The sequence below is a fragment of the Tursiops truncatus genome, chromosome 1 (assembly GCF_011762595.2).
Source record: "Tursiops truncatus isolate mTurTru1 chromosome 1, mTurTru1.mat.Y, whole genome shotgun sequence".
Classification (NCBI taxonomy): domain Eukaryota; kingdom Metazoa; phylum Chordata; class Mammalia; order Artiodactyla; family Delphinidae; genus Tursiops; species Tursiops truncatus.
The window spans coordinates 34,553,171-34,574,221 of record NC_047034.1 but is presented as its reverse complement, the minus strand read 5'-3'; the positions used below and the strand labels follow the sequence as shown (position 1 = coordinate 34,574,221).

Below are 21,051 nucleotides of genomic sequence, written 5' to 3'. Positions count from 1 at the left end.
CGCCCACCTGCTCTGGGCTCCTGGGAAGGAGCTGGAGGAGGAGGTGAGGAAGGAGGGGGCGGGGAAGACTTCCTCCCCACCGGGCCTCAGTTTCCCAACTGCACAAGGTGGGGGAACAGAAAGCCAGACCACCATCGGCCATTAAGAAATAGAGGGCAGTGCTTCCCTGGTGGCACAGTGGTTGAGAGTCCGCCTGCCGATGCAGGGGACATGGGTTCGTGCCCTGGTCCGGGAAGATCCCACATGCCGCGGAGCGGCTGGGCCCGTGAGCCATGGCCGCTGAGCCTGTGCGTCCGGAGCCTGTGCTCTGCGACGGGAGAGGCCACAACAGTGAGAGGCCCGCATACCGCAAAAAAAAAAAAAAAAAAAGAAAAGAAAAGAAATAGAGGGCAGGTGGAGCTCTGCCTGCCAGGATGCGAACGCTGACTCCTCTTTTCCTTCTCCAGTATCGAAGCGTCTTGGAGAATTACCTCACAGACTCCATCAAGCTCTCACCAGAAGACCAGTCCAAGAGCAGTTGCTGCTGACTTTCCAGACTCCCGCTCTGCACACCCAGGGACAGAGCACGCGCAGGGCCTGGTCATCCTGGGCCCCCACCAGCCCCACTGCCCACCCAAGCTCAGATGGCAGTCCAGGCTCTGCGGCCAGAGCCCTGAATCCCTCGCATCTGCACTGGACCCAGAACCAGAGGGCGGCCCTGCCTCAGGCTGAGTGTAGAGAGGCCAGGGCTGGGCCCTTGAGCCTGGATGAAACTCCGGATGTCACAGCCAAACCCCAGAAGAGTCACGATTCCCTCGCGGACTCCAGCTTTCTTGCCACACTCCCTTCCCAGCCACACCCCTGCTCTAGAACGCACATCTCTGCAGACAGGCCGCTCTCTCTGGAGTCCTGTTATATTCTCCTATGGACTGGCCTTCCTCAGCCCATCCACCACCACCCCCAAGAGCCACAGCACAGCTTTGGACAAGGGTGCAGCTCAGGCTCCCTCGTAACCGGGGCCAGGGAGTGAGGGTCTACCTCAACCCCTGGCAGCAGCTGTTCAGGCCTGGGACACCCCCTGTTTGTCCCCTCCAGAATGCAGGACTGAGGGAGCGCAGGAAAAACCCACCGGGGACTGGTGCATTTCTCCCTGCTGGTGCTCAGGCAACTCCCATAACTCTCTTTGAGCTTCAACTTATTCATCTGTCAAATGGGAGTTGCATGTGCCCTGCCCACGTCAGTGTGGTTTTGAAGACCAGAACCTCTGCTTGAATCTCAGTTGCTCTTGTTGAGATACATTTACTATTCTTTCAACAAGTATTTTTGAGTATCTACTATGTACGATGCATTGAGGTCCAGTGACAAATGTAACCAACCTTGCTCTCCTGGATCCGACATTCTGGCGAGGGAGAGAGGCAGTAAACACAGAATGTAAACAGGTATTTTCAAATAGCAGGTAAGTGCTCGAACAAAGTGAAACACGGTAATGGGATAGAGAGGGACAGGGGGTGGGGTTGGGTGCTGTTTCAGACAAAGTAGCCCATGAAGGCTTCCCTGGGGAGGTGACATTGACTCAAAGGCTAGAGAATGAGAAAGGGGCTGCCACCTGAACTCGACAAAGAACATTCTGAGGAGAGGTTGCAGCAAGGGCCAAGGCCCCAGGTCGAGGACAAACTTGCATGCCAGGAACAGTGAAAAGATGAATTTACCTGAGGACTCAAAGCTGCTGTCCCAGAGAAAAGCAAAGGGGACCCCGCCCTCTGGATGACTCCTTGAGTCTCTGTCAACTGGCCAACAGAGGGCAGCAGTGATCCTTTCCTTCCAGCAGAGCAGAAAGCGGAAGCTCCACGGGCCCATGAAGAGCTGCAGTTTTCCTGTGTAGATGCTCAAAGCTTCTTCTCAGGCTCTGGGCATTTTCAACCCTTCGAGATTTGTGGCGCAGGAAAATCCCAGTTTCTTAAGCCTACAGAGAGACGAGCAAAAACTGCAGCATCAGTGATTCAGGCAAGAAATCTGCATCAGTGACAAATACTAGAAGAGGGGCCTGGAAAGCTAATGGAGTCTCTGTCCCTGCAGTCTCTACAGCCATAATCTTCTTTTTCTTCTGGCGATAAACAACACAGAGAGAGCCCAACCTGAAGGGAATAGGCAAGATGACCCCACAGGGTCTCCCATGACCACATCCATGCCCACCACAGAAGTCTCCTGTCTACACAGAAGTATTCTTCCCTGAGCTCCCAGCAGAGCTGGGGATGTTAGCCTATGACTTCCAAGTGTCATCTGACACTGAAGATATGAGGTGGGAGTCAGTAAGAAAGTCTGGGGAACCCCTTCTCCCCACCCAGCTGTGAAGTAAGAATTGCTTGTCCTGGGCAGCGGCATGGACCTGACATAGGAGCAGGTGGCCTGGAGCACACTTTTGTCTCTGTGTCCTTCATGGGGGTGGCACCCTGCACGTCACACAGGCTCTCCTGGGAGTCGGTCGGACTGTGGATTGGACGTGTGGTGCATGGGTGTGTATGCAGCAGCCCGTGCGCTGCAATGGACGTAGGAACCATTCTAAACGTGCACAACAAATAATAAGTGTGTCTTTCTTCGTTTTAATCTTTTGTGGTATTTAGTTTTTAAAGTTTTTTTTTTTTCAATATCCCCATAGTTCAAAATTCAAAAGATAATAAAAGGGAAGACAGAGACAACAAAGAGTATAATAGGAACAGTGATGTAATTGGCAGGGCCCAAAATGAAAATGCCCCACCCCTTGGCCAAAAATCACGAGGAGTTCCGAGACGGTGACACTGGATCATTAAACCAAGCGTGGGGTCCTTCTGAGCGCAGGTGGCACACACCCAGGAAACTGCGCCTGAGTAAGCACCATGTTTTCAGTGCCCTCCGGAATGACAGAGCCCTGGCCAGGCCCACCTGGGCCGCTTGGAGATAAAAGGTTCTGTCTTTGCAAAAGCCACGTGCCCCAAACCACGCATTCTGAATCTTCCCCAGAGTCAGGAGCCAGGACTGAATGTTCACATGCAGGGTGGAGAGTGGGGACCTGAGGCCCACAGCATCCCTCCTATCAAGACTAGGGGACATGCTAGTGACCAGTCTCCAGGGCAAATGGAACTGAGCCAAAACACTGTGGGCCGCTCCACACCCCTCCCCCACTCCTGAGTCTGAGACTGACCCTCGGTTCCCAGCCAGTAGGGGCAGGTATTCGCAGAAAGAGGCAGGATGTGGGGCTGCAACTCCCGACCAAAGGGAGCCCACTAGAGCCTGGCGGGGGCAGAGGGGGCGGGGGCAGCCTGTCCCAGGGCCCTGTCCTCAGCATTCTTTCAGAGAAGAGGACCTAGATTAACAAGACTGCTCCAACCAGGCTGCTCCTCTACCCACTACAGCCCTCCTCCGAGGGGCAGCTCCAGGCTGCTAGTGAATAATCAAGAGAATCCAGGCCAGGGCTCTGGGCAGCACACACCCATGGTGCTTGGAGACAAACAAACCCAGATCTTCTCGCCAAATAAACCTGGCCAGGCCTTACTGGGCGCCATAGTGCCCAAGGGGATTTGGGGAAATGCTGTTTCTGCATTTGCTCTTTGCTCAGCAGAGGCTCCCACTGCAACAGCCACAGGCAGATGCCGCAGTCAGGCCCGTGGCAGGTGCCCACAATGGGGTCTTTTTCCCAGGAGCGCACAGTCCAAGGGCAGCCTCAAAGCAGCCACGCTGGCAGCAACACCAAAACTAGCTGCCGCGCACAGCAGACACAGCTGCGACAGTGGACCTGCGTGAGGCCAGCCCTGCTGCGTGCGCACCTGGAGGCTCCCTCTGCAGTGTGTGCTGGCAAGGCAGGAAGTTTAGTTCCAGTAGAGGGCAGCGGCCTGTACCAGGACACTCTGTGCATGCCTGCTGGGGGCGTGGGGGGAGCAAGGGCTTAGAAGATCAGACAGTAGTTTTCCCTTGCTGAAGTACAGAAAAATTGTAACTAAGCTCATAGGCTTGGAGGGGAGCAAACAAAAAACCAGGTGAAGGGGTGCTGGCAGTGAGGGGACAGAAACACTGCCAAGAGCCCTCCTCATACCAGTGAATCCTCCACAACAGCCCACAGAGGAGGGCATTGGCCTCATTTTTCAGGTGAGGAGACTGAGGCTTCCTCTCCCGCCACTCACATCCCACCATGTCCTGTCAACACCTCCTCGTCCTTGTCTTGAATTCATTTCCTTCTCCCCTCATCCTCTGCTCCAATGGGTCCAGCCGATCACAAGCCTTGCCTAGACCACACTTCCTTCCCCTTGAGCCCCCTGCCTGCCCTCTTGTCCCTTTCCTAACCACTCCACGTGGCAGCCATCGCAGTGGCCTCCACAGGACAAGTGCCACTTGTGACCTACAAGGGCCCACCGCCGCCAGCCACTGCCTGCTTGTCAGGGCTCAGCTCTGGCCACAGTCTCTCTCGATGCTGCAAAGGGAGGACTTTCTCTCAGTCCCCAGGGATGCCTCTCACCTTCCCGCCCCGCCTGGCAGGGGGCCTCTGTTGGGAACTCTGGCCCCTCTCTGGTCCTTCACCAGGCCAATTCCTCCTTAGCTGTTAGTTACCAGCTAAAGCATCATTTCCTTCAGTAAGGATTCCCTGATACCAAGACCAGGTTAGGGACCCCACCATGTGCCCCCCCAGCCCCCCTTATCACAGTGCCAGAACAGTAGCTCCACTAGGATGGAAGTGCCACGGGGCAGGGATTTTCATTTGTTTTATTCATCACCGTCTGCCTCATGCCCAGAGCAATGCCTGACAAGGGTTGGGACTGGAGAAATATTTTTGGAAGGAAGAGCTCCTGCAGTATTTTATCATAATTGTTTGTCTGTTTGCCCTTAGACTGTAGTGTCCCTGAGGGCAGGGCTTGTTTTTTTTTTAAATTAACTTCTATTGAAGTGGGCCTGTTTCGATTAATCATTTTAACCCCAGCACTCAGCATAGAGACTGGTGCATAGTGGATGATAAATAAATACTGTGGAATAGAATAGAATGCTGCATAGGTATTTTTTTAATAACAATAAAATGTTCTATGTAATGACATGAAATAGATAGCTGAGATTCATTGTTATGTGAAAAGGCAATGGCAGAATCATGGGAATAATATGCTATCTCTTCCATAACAGGAGGCTTAAATAAGATTTTATGTTCATCTTTGCCTGTACATAAAGAAAACTCTGGAAGGATGCATGGAAAATGGATAAAAGCAATTACCTTTCAGAGGGGGACTGGGCAAGTGGGAGTCGAGAGTGAGAGCAAGACTCTTCCTTGTATAATTTTATACTTTGAACTTTGAACTCTTTGAATTATTACATAATCAATAATTTAAAAGAAGGAAAATTAATATTGGTGGAAAAAAGTACAAGCAGGAAAAGAAGCAAAACTCCAACCAGGACCTAGCTGCCTCCAGTCAGTCCATCCTATGGCCTTGAATCCAAGGCTGACAAACTTGGATTCTGCCACCAGACGGTACACGACTAAGAAATGCTCCAAGCTCACATGCTCTGGCCAAGATGCCAAGTCCCCTGGGATGTGGTGAGATCATCTCAAGTTCTCTTGGTTCTCGTGTGTCCTATCGGAGGATCCTGTCTCCTGGGATGTTAACTAGTAACTGAGCGATCATTTCCAACATCAGAAGCTCAGTTCTGGAGATAAACTATCAAGTCTGTGCACTCCTTTGTGAATTACCACACTTAGAGGTAGGAATTTCCCAAGGTTAATCTCAGGGCTTACCAGTTTGTCAACACCCTGGAACTCCCTTTCCTAAACCCAGCACTGACCCCTGGAAAGACACTACTCTAGCTTATAGGCTCCAAAGTAAACTGGTACAACAATTTTTTTTGGATATATTGAGTAAGGCACCACATACAGGCCCTCCAAACCTGCAATTCCACCCTGCACATGCACAACCCTTGCTGGTGCACCAGAGGTCATGATCAAGAATTTTCTCCCACAGTCAACATAATACTAAACAGTAAAAAGCTGAAAGCCTTCCTGCTAAATTCTGGAACAAGATAATGTTGCTCACTCTCGCCACTTCTATTCAACACAATATTTGAAGTCCTAGCCACAGCAATCAGACAAGAAAAAGAAATAAAAGATATCCAAATCAGAAGGAAGAGGTAAAATTTTCATTATATGCAGATGACATGATACTCTATATAGAAAACCCTAAAGACTCCACACAAAAAACTATTAAAACTGATAAATGAATTCAGCAAGGTAGCAGGATATAAGATTAATATACAGAAATCTGTGGCATTTCTTTACACTAGCAATGAAATATCAGAAAAAGAAAGTAAAAAAAAAAAAAAGATACTGTTTAAAATTGCATAAAAAAAAAAATTCCTAGGAATAAGTCTAACCAAGGAGGTGAAAGACTTATATGCTGAACTATATATAAAACATTGATAAAGGAAATCAACAAAGATTCAGTGAAATGGGAAGAGTGTATCCCATGCTCTTGGGTTGGAAGAATTAATATAGTTTAAATGACTATACTACCCAAAGCAATCTACAGATTTAATGTGATCCCTATCGAAGTATCCATGACAATTTCCCCAGAACTAGAACAAATAATTCTCAAACTTATATGGAACCACAAAAGACCCAGAATTGCCAAAGCAATCCTGAGGAAAAAGAACAAAGCTGGAGGCATAAACCTCCCAGACTTCAGACAATACTACAAAGTTACAGTAATCAAAACAGCGTGGTATTGGCACAAAAACACATATAGATCAATGGAACAGAATAGGGAGCCTGGAAATAAACCCACACACCTATGGTCAACTAATCTTTGACAAAGGAGGCAAGAATATACAATGGAGAAAAGACAGTCTCTTCAGCAAGTGGTGCTGGGAAAGATGGACAGCCACATGTAAATCAATGAAGTTACAAAACTCCCTCACACCATACACAAAAATAAACTCAAAATGGCTTAAAGACTTAAATATAAGACACGACACTATAAAGCTCCTAGGAGAGAACATAGGCAAACATTCTCTGACATAAATCATAGCAATATTTTCTTAGGTCAGTCTCCCAAGGCAAAAGACATAAAAGCAAAACTAAACAAATGGGACCTAATCAAACTTATAAGCTTTTGCACAGCAAAGGAAACCATAAACAAAATGAAAAGGCGACCTGTGGAATGGGAGAAAATATTTGCAAATGAAGAGACAACAAGGCTTAATTTCCAAAATATACAAACAGTTCATACAGCTCAATATCAAAAAAACAAATGACCCAATCACAAAATGGGCAGAAGACCTAAATGGACATTTCTCCAAAGAGGACATAACATAACATATGACCAACAGGCACATAAAATATCCTCAACATCGCTAATTATCAGAGAAATGCAAATCAAAATTACAATGAGGTATCACCTCACTCCAATCAGAATGACCATGATTAAGAAGTCTACAAATAATAAATGCTGGGGAGGGTGTGGAGAAAAAGGAACCCTCTTACATTGTTGGTGGGAATGTAAATTGGTGCAGCCGTTATGGAGAACAGTATGGAGGATCCTTAAAAAACTAGAAATAGAGTTACCATATGATCCAGCAATCCCACTCCTGGGCATATATCCTGTAAAAAACATAATTGGAAAAGATACATGCACCCCAAAGTTCATAACAGCACTATTTACAATAGCCAAGACATGGAAGCAACCTAAGTGTCCATCAACAGATGAATGGATAAAGAAGATGTGGTATATATATATATACAATGGAATATTACTCAGCCATTAAAAAAAGAGTGAAATAATGCCAACTGCAGCAACATGGATGGACTAGAGATTATCATACTAAGTGAAGTAAGTCAGACAGAGAAAAACAAATACTATATGATATCACTTGTATGTGGAATCTAAAAAATAGTACAAGAGAACTTAATTACAAAACAGAAACAGACTCACAGACATAGAAAACAAACTTATGGTTACCGACGATGGAAGGGGAGGGGGAGGGATAAATTAAGAATATGGGATTAACAGATACATATCACTATATATAAAATAGATAAACAACAAGGGTTTACTGTATAGCACAGAGAACTACATTCAATATCCTGTAATAACCTATAATGGAAAAGAATAATATATATATAGATAGATAGATATAGATATATACATACACATATATAACCAAATCACTTTGCTGTACACCTGAAACTAACACAATATTGTAAATCAACTATACGTCAATTTATTTTTTTTAATATTTATTTATTCATTTTGTTTTTGTCTGCATCGGGTCTTAGTTGCAGCACGTGGGATCTTTCGTTGTGGAGTGCAGGCTTCTCTCTAGTTGTGGCGCACAGGCTTCTCTCTAGTTGTGGCACATAGACTCAGTAGTTGCAGTGTGCAGGCTCTCCAGTTGTGGCACGCAGGCTCCAGAGAACCTGGGCTCAGTAGTTGCGGTGTGCGGGCTTAGCTGCCCCACGGCATGGGGGATCTTAGTTCTCCAACCAGGGATTGAACCCATGTCCCCTGCATTGGAAGGCGGATTCTTAACCACTGGACCACCAGGGAAGTTCCAACTATATTTCAATTTAAAAAAGAGAATTTTCTTTGTAGTATTGTTTGTAATAGCAAAAAAATTTTTAAAGAAAGAAAGAAACTAGAAATGACCTAGATGTCCTACAGGAAATTGGATAAATAAAATGTGGTATATTCAAACAATGGAATTTCACAGCAGTGGAAATAAATAAAGCCACATATATCAACTGGGTGAATCTTAGAAGTTTATAGAAGATAGCAAGCCATAGAAGACATACTGTAAACCATTTATGTAAAGTTCAAAACTAAACGGTTTATCTTCATACGTATTTATCACAAATGCATGTGGTAAAACAACATAAAGCAACAAAAGGCATGCAAACAACGGACTAATGGACCCCAAATTTAGACAATGGTTACCTTGATTGGGGGTCGGAGTGGGGGGAAGCAGAGGGATGCAATAGGGGCCAGACACACAAGGCACCTGGACGATGCTGGGAATATTCTATTTCTCCATAGAGTTGTGGAGCCACAGGCAGTCATTTTATTATTACACCTTGCTTCTTAGATGTATGTTACAGGCATTCTTTTTAATGACTCAAGTATTCAAATTTTAAAATTTCAACCACAGCCTGAGCTTTGGCGTCAGGCCCACCTGGGTTTGAATCCTGACCTTCTTTTCTTAGCTGTGTGACCTTGGGCCTGTCACCTGACCTCTCAGAGCTTCCATGGTCTCATCTGTATGTGGGGATAATAATGCTTACCTTGAAGGGTTATGCATGTGCTATGCCTGCTCGTAGTAGATGCTTAATAAATGGTGGTTATTACTGGATCAGGAAGAATTGCAAGGGTGTTGGTTTAAATCTCTTATTTAAATAATAAAGTGAATAAAGACATAGGATTCTGGGATCACCATTGTAGGTTAAGGGCACAATAAATGAGGATGCAATGAATAAACAAGTGAGGGAACAAACAAAAAAACTCATTCATCCTATTTGTACCTCCACATCTTCTCCCCTCAGTGACTTCTGGGACTCAAGTTGCCTGGTTAGCATTGTGGTCACTTAAAACAAAATCCAATTCTCACGCCTACCCAGGGCATCTGAAAGCAGGCAGCTGACAAGCCTAGCCCCAGGAAGATTCTGTCTCCACCCTCCAATCTGGACCAAAGAGAGGACCTTTGGGAAGAACTCACTGCATTCTCCCTATACCACGCACCTGGCACAGTTCTGGGCCCATAAGAGCTGCTTTTGGGGAGGAGAGGGCTTTGGTCAACAGGGAGCTCCCCAGACATTTGCAGCCTTGGATCCATCACTCTTGAATCTGTGGGAGATTTCCTTGCCCTTAAAGTCTCAGCAACATTTGTTTTGTATACAATGACAGCCCATGATTGGAAAAAATTAAGTGGATTTCCAAATCCTGAAAATGGGAGAGACTGATGTTTTTAGGGCTTCTGAGAATCTCTGCCAGTCTCTGATTTTATTTTATTTTTTTTCCTGTTTCAGGCTAGATCTAGGGGAGAGAGTTACCTGTGGAATCATGGACAGAATCATTGATTTGAAGTCAGGTTATTTTAACCAAGCTTTTGTGTGGCCTTGAGCCATTGTGCCTAGCCTCAGTTTTCTCCTCTGTAAAATGGGGACAATAATTATTTCTTGAGGACTTCCCTGGTGGTCCAGTGGTTAAGACCCTGTGCTTCCGTTGCAGGGGGCACAGTTTCCCTGGAAGGGGAACTAGGGTCCTGCATGCCGTGCAGCACAGCCAAAAAAATTATTATATCATTATTTCTTGGTCGTTTCACAGGGAAAGATAGAAAAACGATAGAAAGATAAAATAAAATCATGAATATGTTAGTCATTTGGAAACTATACAGCTCTACATAACATGGTGTAGAGAGAGAATGCTGGATTTGGAGTCAAAATACCTTCGTTGGTTGGTTGTTTTTAAGCTACCAAATATATTTTGAGGCTTATGATGTACCAGGCACTGTTCTGAGCACTTTATGAATGTTAACTCATTTAGTCCTCACAACAATCCTATGAACTAGGTGTTATATTATCATCCCCATTAGACAGATGGGGAAACTGAAGCACAGAGAGGTTAAATCCCTTGTCCAGGTTGCACACTAGTATGTGGCAAAGCTGAGATCTAAACTCAGGCTGTCAGGCTCCAGAAGCTGAGCTCTTAGCCAGCTATTCTGCCTCCTGCTTGAGAGGTTTGAAGCCTACACCTGCCTTTCACTAATTCTTTCTTCTATCTTCCATTCATTCATTCCATACATATTTACTGAGTGACTACTATGTGTCAGGCACTGTTCTAGGAACTAGGGATGGAGCAGTGAGCAAAACAGACTGTTATGGAGCTTGCATTCTAGCCTGGGAGATGGAACATACACAGATAATCACATAAGGTGTCCAGAGGAATGAGTGTGGTGGAAGAAGGTAGAGTGGGTGTCTGAGGCTGTTCAGGCTATTGTAACAGAATACTAGACTAGGTGGCTAATAAACAACAGAAATTTATTTCTCACAGTTCTCGAGGCTGAAAGTCCAAGACAAGGGGGCCAGTATGGTCAGGTTCTGCTAAGGACCCTCTTGTGGGTTGCAGATGGCCACCTTCCTACCGTGTCCTCACAGGGCGGAAGGGACAAGCTTGTTCTCTGGGGTGTCTTCTATAAGGGCACTAATCCCATTCATGAAGGCTCCACCCTCATGACCTAATCACTTCCCAAAGGGTCCACCTCCTAATACCATCAACTTGGGGGTTAGGATTCAGCATATGAATTTTGGGGGAATACAAATAGCAGGGCAAGGAGATATAGTGTGACCATGGGCCAATGATGTCATCTCTTTGAGCCTCTGATCTCCTATTGTAAAATGGAGCTGCTGAGGCCTTGCCTACTCCAACAGTCTAGGAGCCAATCAAATAAATGACAGAAGTGTACATGGTACATAAACTGTAAAATGCTATTCCAATGCAGGGATTGTGGAATTTGTTGTTATTTCCTCTGTTCCTGTGGTACTTGGTTCATATCTCTGTTTTAGTATGTTCACCATTGTTTCATAGTTGGCCATGCAGGTCACTGTGTCTCTCAATAAACTGAATTTTTGAGGGCAGGAACAGACTCATGTGCAAAGTAAGTATGAAACAAAGATGTAATTATCCATATCAATAATCTCTATTTAATGAGCCCCTACTAGTGCCACACACTTCACCTTCAATATATCTTATCTCTGTTCCCAGAAAGAGGCTCAGAGGCTCAGGGAGGTGAGTATCTTGCCCATGGCCATTCACCAGGGAGTGACAAAACCAGGATGCGAACTTGCATCTCTCTGACTCCAAATCTATGATCTGTCACCAACCCCAGTCTGTCACTGGGTGTTATTATCCATCACACAGCAAATATTTAATGAGCACCTGCAATGTTCTAGGTGCTTTACCATGTGCTGGAGACATGGAGATGGATGAGGCAGGTGAGGTATCTGCCCATATGGAAGACAGAACCGGTAAGTTATCAAATAAGTAAGAGAGGTACAGCTTTGATACTCTGGGAGTCCTATCCAGGTGGGGAGGCAAAGGAGGGCCTGTCTGAGGAGAGGACTGCAGAGCCGAGCCCTGAGTGATGAAAAGGAGGGAGACGCAAGAGGGAAGAGATATGGGAACATATGTATATGTATAACTGATTCACTTTGTTATAAAGCAGAAGCTAACACACCATTGTAAAGCAATCATACTCCAATAAAGATGTAAAAAAAAAAAAAAAAAAAGAATCTGGCTTTCAGAAGACCTTGGAGGAAGAGCCAACAAAGAAAAGAAGCTGAGGTGTGAATGAGCTAGGAATGTTCTCCAAGCTGTAGGGCAGCCAGGGGCCTGAAGAGTCATGAGAAAGGGGACAGTGGTAAGAGGTGAAGTAAGAAAGGAAGGCTGGATCTGCACCGTGCAGGGCTTCATAGACTGTGGAAAGGAGCATGGGGACTAACAGAGGCTCCCAGGCAGAAGAGTAATGTGATCTGAATGTGATTATGTTTTAGAAGAGATATTAGTAGTAGTAGTAGTTTAAATAGCATTGGAGTTTGTGAATAGTAATTATAACAATGTTTTTTTAAAAACATGTTTAGAAGACAAGAGACAGAGGGGAGAAGAGGTCAGGGAAGGCAGACATAGGCAGGGAGTAGGGACAGTGGTTCAGCAAATGATTTTTGCAGGTGTTTCCCTTCGCCTGAGCTTCAGCAGAATTCAGCCTCCTTTATCTTATATACCAGGTTAGCCAAAAAGTTTGTTCAGGTTTTTCGTAAGAGTGTACGGGAAAACCCAAACGAGCTTTTTGGCCAATCCAGTATACTAATAATGGGCTGTAAATGGAAAACACTAGATTTCCAGGGCTCCACTGTGAGAGGGATCAGGTTTCTTCCCCTTTCTCTTCCTACCCCGAAAAGAGAGGTGGCCTAGAACCCCAGGGCTGAGGGGACCCATCTGCTGCTGTCTGGAGCAGTCTGGAGGATGCTTCTTAAAACCAGCCCTTTCTCCCCAGGAGCAAGGCTGTTGATTTCTAGATTCAGTTCAGTCTTGGCCAGAATGTGGCCTGGGAGTCAGGCCTTCTGGGTTCTTATTGTGTAGCCTTGGCTGCCCTCTGGGAAATGGGCAGACAAACCCAGCCTCATCCCTGCTCTACTCCCATGAATCTGTGAGTAGAAAGAAGATCCCCACAGAGTAGGGACAACAGAAAGGGGAGATGGTACTGCTGGGACCTGGCAGAGGCCTCAGATGTCTACACCACCCCTTTTCTCCAGTTCAGATGTCTACACTGCCTGTCTTCTCCACCCCATCCCTTTTACTATGCTCCTACCCAGTCCTCTTCTCCCTCCTGGAGAGGAAGCTGATCCACATCTTAGGAAGCTGACAACAAGCAAAGGAAAGAAAACTCCGAGAAGGAAGAATTTTAAGAAGCAAAAAAATCTAATTTGAAAATTTCTGGACAACTGAGTAACCTCACCCATGCAAATTACACAAGATAATGCGAATTGTAATGTAAATCAGTGTACTGGCACATTTCCTCCTCTATTTCCAATCTCAGCTCTTTGTACCCCTGGAGGTGTCTGGGGTGAGGGGATCCTGGCAGAACCCCCGGTGCTGATGCAAAGCTTGCAGGTTTGAGTTTTCCAACCTCTCCCACTCCCAGACTGCCGATTTCTTTCTTTTTTTTTTAATACATCTTCACTGGAGTATAATTGCTTTACAATGTTGTGTTAGTTTCTGCTGTACAACAAAGTGAATCAACTATATGCATACATATATCACCATATCCGCCCCCCCTTGAGCCTCCCTCCCACCCTCCCTATCCCACCCCTCTAGGTCATCACAAAGCCTTACTTTGGTTCTGTTTCCCTCCACTCAGGCCACAAGGCATCCCTGGAAGGGACCTAAGAAAAAAGCCTTTACCAACCCCCAGCCCCCAAGACATCCCTTGTCCTAGTGGCTGGACAGCACATTTATGTACCATATTCAGAGATGATGGGGAAATTTTGAAGGAGGGAGGAGCTTAAAATAGACTTATGCAAATAGAGCTTCTTTATGCTAATTATATGCAAATACAGTTGGTTTTCTTTCCTTGGTCCCTGGAGCCAAGCAATGACTTGTCTATGTGCAGTGGACCGAAAAGAGGCCCAGAGAGAGAGCTAGAGAGAAGGAAAGGGAAGAAAGAGGCCTGAGAGCCCTGGCTGACAGCCCCCACTCCAAAGTCATCTGACCCCTGGGCAAAGAACAGCTGACAAGGCAGCCCAGGACGCCTGGAGGAAGCACAGAGCTCAGATGGGTGGGGGTGGGGAAGTATCACCTGTGCCCTGAGCTTTCAGGACAGGTGCTGTCCCCTTCTTTCCCTGTGGGGAGTGCCTCTCACCACCTCCCTCCATCTGTATAGAGACTGTCTCTCTCTCTCTGCTATTATCTCCTGCAATTGCTCATAAATGACAACACCCCCCAGCAGCCGCCCAGCACTTGAACCCCTTCTGGCCCAGGAGGCTTGCCTGAGGATTAGCTCCTCTTTGGAGAGTCCACAATAGCCCTCCATATCCTTTGTGCCACTGTTTGCTGCAAATATTGAAGCTCTCTCCTGAAACCCCATTACAGGCCATCGGGACAAAGGCTTCCCACGGGTCTCCAGGACAGAGCCAGTGCCAGGATGTTCCTCGATACTATACCCGCTGCCTCACCTGCTGCTGCTTCTCCAGTTACCCCCAAAGGGAAATAATCCACATTCACACCAGGCATCCCTGCGCAAGGCAGTGGGCAGGCAGACGCAATGGTGCTCACTCCCAGGCTTGCCCATCAGAGGGGAAGTGGGGAGCTGGGCCTTCTGGGGGTGAAAGGGGTCACAGGCAGTTGGGAAATGGAAAGATCTGGGGCGAGAGAAACTCGGGTGGAGCTGAGGACATAGCAGGTGCACCATGCGCTCCTTTGCCATTGGGCCCTCCCAGATGCTTTACCTCTGCCTGGAACATTCCTCCCTCCCTCTCCCCAGCCTAATTTTCAGGGGCTAGTTTTATTCATCCATCTGGTCTCACCTTAGATTTTGCCTCATCACCTCCTCCAGGAAGCCATCCCTGCTTCCCAAATTTAGGTGTCCTTCCTCAGTACTTGCACCTGGTATTATAACTGCCTGCTCACTCTCTGCTTCCCTTGTCCCTCCATCACCCAGACCTCTGAGGTCCCCAGGGCAGCTCATCATTGCGCCCTCATGTGGCACAGCTCTTAGAGCATGGCAAGTAAATATGGCTGAATAAATGAATGATTGAGTGAATTCAATCAAGTGTGGGCTATGCCTGGTCCTTGAGTCCTCAGAATTCTGACTAAAATGGTGTTTTAGCCCCATAAAGGGGCCTGGGGAGGGAAGGACCAAGAATCTCTCAGTACTTTCTACGGAGACTCCTCCATTTAGTGAAGGGCACTGGACTGAGTCCACCAACCAGGAGACACTGTACAAGTCTCTGATCTCACCAGAGCCTCAGTCCCCTCATCTGGCAAATGGGAAGAATAACACTGGGAAGGTGAAGTGGGAGAATGCTCTGAAAACGGCAAATGAGTTGATACACGAGCGTTACTTGAAGGGATGTGAAGGACCTTGGCTCGGGGTGAGGGGACCGCCTCACAAGAGGAAACAGAGCAGTTTTTCAGGTTGGCACCCAGCTGTCACCCAGGAACAGGTGCTGGGTTGGAGACACGGGGTCCTGCTTCCAGGTCTGAAGGTGGCAGGTGCACCTCTTGGGAACCTCGGGAGGCAACCCTGGAGTCTGAAAGCCAGCTGGCCCTGCTTTTCCACCTGCCCTTTCACTCTCCCAGTTACTGTAAGTGAGAAACCTGGTCAGAGGGGCCAGGGGCTGAATCCAGCCACTTAATGGGCAAGTTCTTCATTTCTCTTTGCCTCAGTTTCCTCCTCTGTAAAACAGAAATAATAACAGTGCTACCTCACAAGGTTGTTGTTAAGAAGCTTAGTTGAGTTAACTATACAAAGTATTGAGAACTGCTTCCAGCACCTCACAAGCTCTCCATAAACACAAGCCATTGTTCCTGTCTGTCCCCGTACACACCCTCACTTTGTTTCAAGGAAGCACAGGGATCACCCTCCCATTTTACAGAGGGAGAACCTAGAGAGGTTCCACTGGAACCAGAACTTACTAGAAGTTAACAGTGATTCAGGAAAGGGAGTTAGACAAAGACCTAAGATGTCCCAGTTTCTACTCCCATTTCCTTGTGGTTTCGGACTTGAATAAAATTCTCTCATTATTTCATGTCTATTAGTCCTGGCCACCCTATGAGTCAGCGACAGAGGTTTCTCCTGTGTCCCTCCCACCCTCTTAGCAGTGCTGGGCTATAGACACCCTCGAAAGATAAATAGTGGGATGGCTGATGTATTGAGAGATGGACAGCAAAGCAGAAGCAATCCCCTGATCTCACCAGGCTCCCCAGGGAAGCTGAACTATGGAGCCCAGCACTCACCAGGGGTGTCTGGGAGCCCAGATGCCCAACGGTGGACAGCAGTGCCCAGGTGACTCTGGCAGCCGCAGGGGCTCAGGGAGGGTACCTGACAGGCCTGGCAAGTTGGGCCAGGGGCACTGGTTCTGAGACAGGAGATTTCCCCAACAGGACTGTCAGAGGTGAGGGCAGCCTGGGCTGCTCAGCCTACCGACAGGTCTTTAGTCATATGGAAGGAGGACCCTGTGGAAATGTGGCGGCATGCCTGAAAACTGGCAAGCAGTCAACTCTCTAGATGTTTCCCTGCAGGAGCACGGGGGTAGTTGGCGGGGAATGGGGCACCGCCACCCAGGAGTCTGCCCTGGGCAAGCTTGCTCCACAAGGAGAAAGGCTTTCCAAACAGAAGGGACTCTCCACTCGACCTCCAGCTCAGGGGGACAAGTCCTTGCTCGTGGCTTCCCCCTATGCTAAGCAAGTACCAGGCATACAGCAGACAACAAAACACACCTGAGGAATGACTGAATGAACTGTCCTCAAAAAACACCGGGATAGAAGCTTCCACAGCCTCTTCCTGGACCCGTGTCAGGACCTCACAGGTCCCTTCCTCTCATCTCACCTCAGTCCTTTCAGCTGCCGTTTAATCTCTGATTGCTGGGTCAAGAGTCTAATAAATAAGCCTCTCTAAGTCCTTGGATGGTGATAAGGTGCCCCCTCGGCCTTCTCTGGAATAAGTAATCCTAAAAATATCTTTCATCACTTCCTTGGCTCTCCTCTTGGCCCATCTCCAAGGCCTTCCTCAAATTTCCTCCTTGGACCCAAACCTGAGTGTTCCTGGCTGGCTCTGCCAGGGAGAGAGCTCTTGTGTGAAGAAGCCTGGGGTGCGGGGGGGACGGACCCGGAGGTGAGAGCAATTTTCCGCTTCAAGGGCCTCCAGCCAGGGGATTGCCTCCCTGCCTGGGTTTCTGAAACTCTGCTCATTCAACCGGTCTTATCTAACTGCCACCAACCCAGACTCCTTCCCGGCATCCCGGGAGATGAGTCCCTCCCTGGCAGGGTACAGTGTGATGATCGCATGCCCTGGCTCTCGGCTCTCTCCCTTTACCATTGCTAAGAACTCCCCCAAGGGAGCCTGTTCGAATGCAGATTCCCAAGCCCCATCCTCAAAAATTCTGATTCCAAGGATCTAGGGTGACGCCCAACCAGCTTCGTTTTAGGAAGCCCCCCAGATGCTGACGGTCCAGGAATACTGCTCATGGACCATCTCCCCAGGAGACCAAAGGGTCGAATGAGAGGTGGACAGCTCCTACAAGGAGGCAGAGACCTAGTCTTGCTGCCCATGCCAGGCAAGAGGCAGATGGCGAGCTGGGGGCCAAATAGAAGCAGGATCTTGGAGCTGGCCACCTTGGGAAACAGAAACCCTCTCGCACCAGCCCCCAACTCAGGTCCCAGAGCATCAGGAAGCCAGGGGAGAGAGGAGCAGGAAAGCCCCCAGAGGAGAAGAAATGCTGTGCAGCTTCTGCAGCAACAGAGGTTTTCCTCCATCCCAGGGCAATGACGGGGCAGAGACTGGCTGCCTAGTTGATGAAGTCTGGTTGCTGGGCGATGGGGGAGGATGGGGCAAGGGGAGCGAGTGGCCCCTTGGTGACCTGTAAGGCTGTCCAGTTATCCCTCCAGTCTCTGCCTCTCTGTCTTTTGGAGTCATTCTGATCCCTGAAACTGACAGCCCAGCTCAAGGCTCCTGAGCTTCCTGACTGCCCCTCCAGGTCGCCAGCCCACAGATGAGCAGCAAACGCCCCACCATCGCCCTTTCACCCCATTGGTCTCAGGACCCTCACCACAGTCCCACAGTCCCGATCCACCCTTGATTCTATCAGTCTCTGTGCAAACCCACCGCACCTGAGGGGAGCTGCCTTCTGGGCAGCCTGGTGGATTTAGAGTTGGGAGGCCTGGCCCGCTAACTAGCGGTGCGAGCTGAGGCAGCCTCCCGGCATTTCTGAGCCCCAGTTTCTTCATCTGTAAAGTGGGACTAATAATCCCCCCCTCCAGAGTGCCCGTGAGGATCAAATGAGTGCTTGGTCAGTCAAATGCACATTCTGTTGACTAGACGTCCCCTGTTCAGCCTCAGCTGGCCCAGCCTCGTCACTCTTCCTCAGATACCCTCACACCTTCCCTGTACACACCCAAACCCTAAGCATCTCCCAAAGCCTGCAAACTCCAGCCTGCAAGGAGTTCTTCTATTGCTCCCCAAATCAGGGTCACCTGTCAGTCTCCTCTCCCCACCTAGACCCCATGCTCCCCAGGTGCAAACTCTACGACTTGCCTGTTTGATCCCAGCTTAAATGATCAGATTCCAAAGAAGTCAAATGTCATAAAAGACACATCACACAAACCATCCCCAAATCCATCCCTCTCTAGGGACCTGGAAACTAGCTGAGGATTTTATAGTATCAGGTGATCTCATGGTGGGTGGCCCAGCACAGAAATTCAGGGTTGGGGGCATTCCAGTTGGTGGCCTGCCAATCAGTGTTCACAATTCCTATTTGGGGGTTTTGGAGAAAGAAAGAGACCCTCCCTGGTAGTGCTGGCCGCTGGCAGAGACCTTTGTGCTTACAGCCAGATGGACCGGCTATGAGGACCTGGGGCATTTTACTTTACTTCACTTTTCAGAGCACACAGAACGTTAGAGCTGGAAGGAGTCTTAGGAGCCAGCAGGTCCCACAGCCCCTCCCACCTCCACTTTACAGTTGAGGAAACAAGGAGTGTCCGGCCCAAGGTCACCTCAGGAGACAGGGACAGAGCTAAAAGTCCCGATTGCCTAGCACTCTGGTCTCACTGGGAACTCCACTGGGAGGGAGAGAGGCTAAAGAGCTGTGAAATGTACAAAGCACTCTAACATTTGTCTTTTATTTAGTCTCCTCTAACCTGTGAGGTAGGTATAATCAGTAGCATTCTAATTTTACTGTTGTGGAAGGAGGCTCAGAGCAGTTATGGTACCTGCCTAAGGTCACACAACTGACACATCTGGAGCTCTGTCCTTGGAGCCCATCATGGCAAGCTGTATTAGAGACCTGAATGCTTTTGTTTCATTGGGCTTAAGGGAAAAGGGCCCTTTGCCTCCTAAGTGGAGTGGGAGAGTGGCCATTATAGGAGGTGGGAGGAAACCTCACTCCATAAAGTCTTACCTTCACAATATCCTGAGGAGACCGTCCCCAAAGTTACAAAGCCCCTGTAAGTTAGTGAGTGGTAGCTCTTGGAACCAGGCAACATGGAGATCTTCTGTTCTTGGGTGGTTGCCTCTCTCTGTAGTCCTCCACCTGTACATAAAAGTCCCATAGCAGGGACAGCTGCTGTGACCCAGAACCTACTTATTCATTCACTTGCTCATTCAACAAACACCTACTGAATGCCATGCACGTGCCAGGCAGTGTGCTGGCACTGAGGATGCTCAAGTGACTAGGACAGTCAGCAGAGCTCCTGGTGGGGCTGAGGTCCTCCCCGGTCCTCACCTCTTGGCCATTAACCTATATTCTAGTGAGGGAGACAGATACATAAATAAGGACTTGACCATTCACTGTGGTAGGTGCTCTGATAAGGCTGTGCAGGGGCTCTAGGAGCCCAGGGAGGGACACTTGGTCCAGGCTGGGGGATGACAGATGGAGAAAGTGGGCTGAATTCAGAAGTGTGTGTAAAGGTAAGCCTGGCAAGGGAAAAGAAAGGGCATTCCAGGAAGAGGGTGCAGACAGCATGAGCAAAGGTGTGGGGAAACAAATAGCATGGCATGTGTAAGCTGTTTGTGTACACTTAGAGAAAGATCTGGAAGGGTGTATCCTCAACTGCTAAGGCTGGTTATCTCAGAAAATTAGATTACGGAGGCTTTTGCTTTCTTATTTGTACATTACCATTTTGTTTGAAATTTTTACAGTGAGCAGGAATTACTTTCATAAGCAGAAAAAAATAACACACAAAGAAAGAATGTTTTGTGTATGATAGATCTGAAAAAGCACGGTGTTTGGGGAGTGTAAAATTGGAGGAGAAAGTACAGGGAGCTGTCAAAAGTCCCCAGGGCCTGGAACAGCAGCGGGTCTGACTCTAGCCCACAGGCAGTACCTGGAGTGCGCAGTAACTGGGTGAGTCCTTTCCTGAGAAGGCTCAGGGCAGCTGGAGCTGATGTATTCCACCTAGAGCTCCAGGGAGCAAGCAGATCCCTGGGGTTCTGGTGCCCCTCAGCTAAAGCTCCCACTTTCCTTTAGGCTGGGAGCTGTGCTGAGCTCTGGCGGAGAGGTGATTCCACTGGTAGCATGAGGGGTTCTAGGCTCCTAATCGGGGTGTTTCTCTTGGCCCCTGTCTGTTTCACTACCTCACTCCCTAGCCTGGAACTGGGCTAGACCAGTGAAGGACAAAATACCTGAAGCTCTTTAAACAAGGTCATTTACAACAAAAAAATATTTTTGATCTTACTGACCTTTCAAAGGAGTTTTCTATAGACATCATTTTTTTTAACACCCTCAGTATTAGTAGGCTCTTTCTCTATTTGTCCTTTGCCAGAGAAGGAGGAAATAACTTGCAAGTTGTAACTCAGGTATATCATTCA

The 21,051-nt window shown here is 48.0% G+C and overlaps 1 protein-coding gene across 5 annotated transcripts in view; it reads left to right on the top strand.

Annotated features, from left to right (window-relative positions):
* RAB7B (RAB7B, member RAS oncogene family) overlaps positions 1 to 21,051 on the top strand; it is a 59,160-nt gene that overhangs the window by 24,841 nt on the left and 13,268 nt on the right. For 3 of the 5 annotated variants that reach the window (XM_033852606.2, XM_033852602.2, XM_033852607.2), the window contains 2 exons: positions 11,924 to 11,998; positions 14,619 to 15,293. The exons of 1 other annotated variant lie outside the window; for it this stretch is intronic. In XM_033852606.2, the coding sequence (XP_033708497.1) occupies positions 11,924 to 11,998; positions 14,619 to 15,014 (471 nt within the window). In that variant the 3' untranslated portion in view covers positions 15,015 to 15,293. Of the gene's footprint in view, positions 1 to 446; positions 2,584 to 11,923; positions 11,999 to 14,618; positions 15,294 to 21,051 lie in introns of those variants that run through there. One more of the 5 variants, XM_033852615.2, reaches the window with a different exon arrangement.